General features: G+C 63.7%; 1 protein-coding gene across 1 annotated transcript in view; it reads right to left on the bottom strand.

The window, feature by feature from the left end:
- MNEG_11664 (hypothetical protein) overlaps window positions 1–1576 on the bottom strand; it is a gene marked incomplete at both ends in the record, with an annotated part of 2646 nt that extends 1070 nt beyond the window's left edge. Inside the window, 4 exons of the mRNA XM_014039864.1 lie at window positions 312–384; window positions 646–729; window positions 1113–1233; window positions 1437–1576. Of these exons, the coding sequence (XP_013895318.1) occupies window positions 312–384; window positions 646–729; window positions 1113–1233; window positions 1437–1576 (418 nt within the window). The remainder of the gene's footprint in view (window positions 1–311; window positions 385–645; window positions 730–1112; window positions 1234–1436) is intronic.
- Between the last annotated feature and the right edge of the window lie 1557 nt (window positions 1577–3133).

Below are 3133 nucleotides of genomic sequence, written 5' to 3'. Positions count from 1 at the left end.
GGGCCGCCTCTGGCGGTACGTCCTCCGGGTCAACAGACTCCCAGCCCCCTAAGAGTGGTTGTGTTGTGCTCAGGTGTTGGTTGCATGTATGTGTGTGTGTGTGTGCGCGCGCGCACGTGTGTGCGCATGCGTGCGCGCGTGCGTGTGTCTGTAGGTGTGCGCACGCACGCTCAGATGTGCGGGATGTGACTTTGTTCGTGCGTATGCGCAACATGTGTGAGCATGAGTGCATCTCACATGCTTCCCGGCCGGGCGCTCTACGAGGCGCAAGAGAGCCGTCCCGCCTCCATCCTCCCTCCGCCCCCGCCCACCTGCCAGGAAGTCCATGGCCAGGTGCCTGGCCTCGTCCTCGTCAGCAGGCAGGGGCGCAGGGAGGCGGTACATCTGGGGGGTGGGGATGGCGGACGGGTGGGAGTGCTGTTCTGTAGCAGCAGGCGCAGCGTGGGCGAGGCGTGATTGGGGACGACGCGGGCAGCACGTACGACAGCGCCACTGCAAAACCAGGCGCGTGCTCCGGTCGGTGACGGGGGCGCCGGGCGCCTGCAGGAGCTGCAGGCGGCTGGGCACTGGCGTGCTCTGCGGTAGAGGGGCTCGGGCAACGGCAGTATGCATGCATGAGAGGGCGCACGCGCGCGTGTGCCGCACCGCGCGGTCGCGGAAGAGAATGGCGGCCGGGTGCTGTGAGATGGCGAAGCGGCGCGCCAGCTCGGGGTTGGTGGAGACATCCACCTTTGGGTGGATGAGGGACGGTCCAGGGCAAGAGGGGGGCAGTGAGGGGTTGGTGCACAGGTGGTTTGGAAATGGCGGAGTGGGGTGCCAGAGGCGCAGGGATGCATCATGTCAATGTGCATGTGTGAGGACCTGGACAGGGCCAGGGCAGAGCGCGACCATCCCACCAGCCGCCGCCACGGCCAAGGCATGCTGCTGCACCTGCGCGCCGCAGCATGTGCTGCTCTCGCGCTGTGCACATCAGAGTGGTTTCCTGCAGCCAAGGGCTGCCCCACCCCTACCAACAGCCAACCCCACCACCAGGTACACACCTAATCGAACCCCCACCTCACGCGCCCCAACCGCCCACATCTCCAACCAGGGACACGGCCCCCGGTCCCCACCTTTGCAAACACCGCCTGCCGCTCAACCTCCATCTCCTCCACCTCAGCTGCCAGCGTGTCCCACGCCGCCTCGGCGCCCTCGGCCCCCGCCGCTGCCTGCTCCACAAACAACACGCACCACCTGCGATGAGGGCGGCCCGCGGGCAGAGCGCCGGAGGCGGGGGTGACGTTTGCGTGCGCCGTGCCCGTGTCTGACACGGCAGAGTTGGCCACGTGGGTGTAGGGAACAGGCCATAGGCCTGGGTGCCGGAGGCTGGCAGGCTGGGTGGCGTGCGATGCGATGCCTCATCGCACCCTGGACGGGCCCTGCAGCACCAGACCTACCTGCCGGTTGTCTGCCCGGTAGCCGCCTGCGTCTCGTGCTCAAAATTCGAGGACGACAGCTGCACCAGCTCCAGTGCTCCGGCGCCACACACCGCAGCCGCGAGCAGCAGCAGCGCCGCTCCCGCAGCTCTCGCGCTCATTGCAGCGTCTGGGGCGGGCCCTGTTGGTTGTGATGAGGGGTGGTTGGCGTGTACTGGAATGCGTCAGTTGGGTTGAGGCTTGCCGGACGCCTGATGCAACCACCTGCATACACCATACATGGGTCCACCCTACCCGCCAGGTTGGCCAGTCACTGCAGCAGCAGGGGCGTCGGCGCTGGGCGCCTAATGAACGTGGACGGAGCGGAAACTCTGCGATCGCACAGCCGCTGGCTCTCACCCCTGTAGATCAATCACGCGCAATCAACGCACGCTTATTTGGAACCTCACGGGTGCCCAGGTAGAAGTGCTGCAATCCTGGGCGGGCAGCTGTCTGGCAAGAGCGATGGTGCGCGGCGACCACGGTGAATGCAAAATGATTGAGACGTGCTGCCCCGTTGGCACGGCCACACAGATCAAGTGCCAGGACAGCACAATGCCAGAAGGCCACTGCCGGTCACCCTGGGTGCCCTCCCGGATTGCATGCACCCGGACGAATTTCAGACACGCTGAGATTGAATCTGCAAAAATTAATGCGTGGATGTGATATGTGTTTGGCGCTGTTCCACGCAAGGCACAACACATGCAAGGCGTGGTGGGCTGCATCCCGCTGCGTTGTCAAAGTGACAGGTACAAGCCAAGCAGAGGTTTCAGTTTGGGTCACAATGCAGGCGCGGCCGCATGCCTAGGGCGTGCACACATGCGCTTTGGCAGCGCGTTCGGTTGGCGTCGGTTGGGCGTTGCTGTGTGTACCTGAACCACCACACCTGCCACCACGCACCACGCCTGGCGTGCTCACTGCCCTTTCCTTGCATTTACAACACGCCGGGACCACAAAACCTGCGTGCATGGCAAAATGCAGCACAAAAAACATATGATTGGGCGCAGGGGCGGCTCTGGCGGGGAGACACTTCACAGAATAGTGCGCATGTAGCAGGCTGGACGTGGCAGTTGGGCGGCTGCAGCTGTGGGGCAGCTCAACCTTGTGAGAGCCACGCGCTTGGCCAGCAACATCTGCGGCCAAGCATCTGCCATGATCATGGCTCAAGGGGCTACGCCAGGCTGCCCAACGGGCACGACAAAAAAGGCTCTTGTGCCGAAAGGCGTGTGATCAGGACATACAGCAACGCCGCACCACAAGTGCGGCTCCCTTCATCTTCTGGGGGTTGTGTACGTAATTTTGTTCCCTGCAGGTTGCATCACTGCAGGGGTGGGCCAGAATGACAGCCAGAAGAGCCACGCCAGCAGCTGGCGGGCCGACCGTGCGAGTGAGAGGGGCAAAATTGAGTGCGCGGAAGCGGAGCGGTCAAAACGCCGAGCAGGGCGGCTGGGCTGGGAAGAAATGCTCAGGGGTCGTCGCAGCTGTGGAGGTTGGCTGGCACCTAATTGATGGATGCGCGCGCTGCACTGCCGGAGGGCGCTGGGGAGCTGCGCAACCACAAAAAACCAACCATCATGCTGGTCAGCAGGAAAGCCCTAAAGTAGTGTCGGCAGTGGAGTGGTACCACTTACGGGCCCTCTCAACCGGCACATCATTTCATGACTGGTTGATGCCGTTCC

This window comes from Monoraphidium neglectum (assembly GCF_000611645.1).
Source record: "Monoraphidium neglectum strain SAG 48.87 unplaced genomic scaffold scaffold02852, whole genome shotgun sequence".
Lineage (NCBI taxonomy): Eukaryota > Viridiplantae > Chlorophyta > Chlorophyceae > Sphaeropleales > Selenastraceae > Monoraphidium > Monoraphidium neglectum.
Note: the sequence above shows the minus strand (reverse complement) of the source record. Positions and strands in the feature narration are given on the sequence as shown.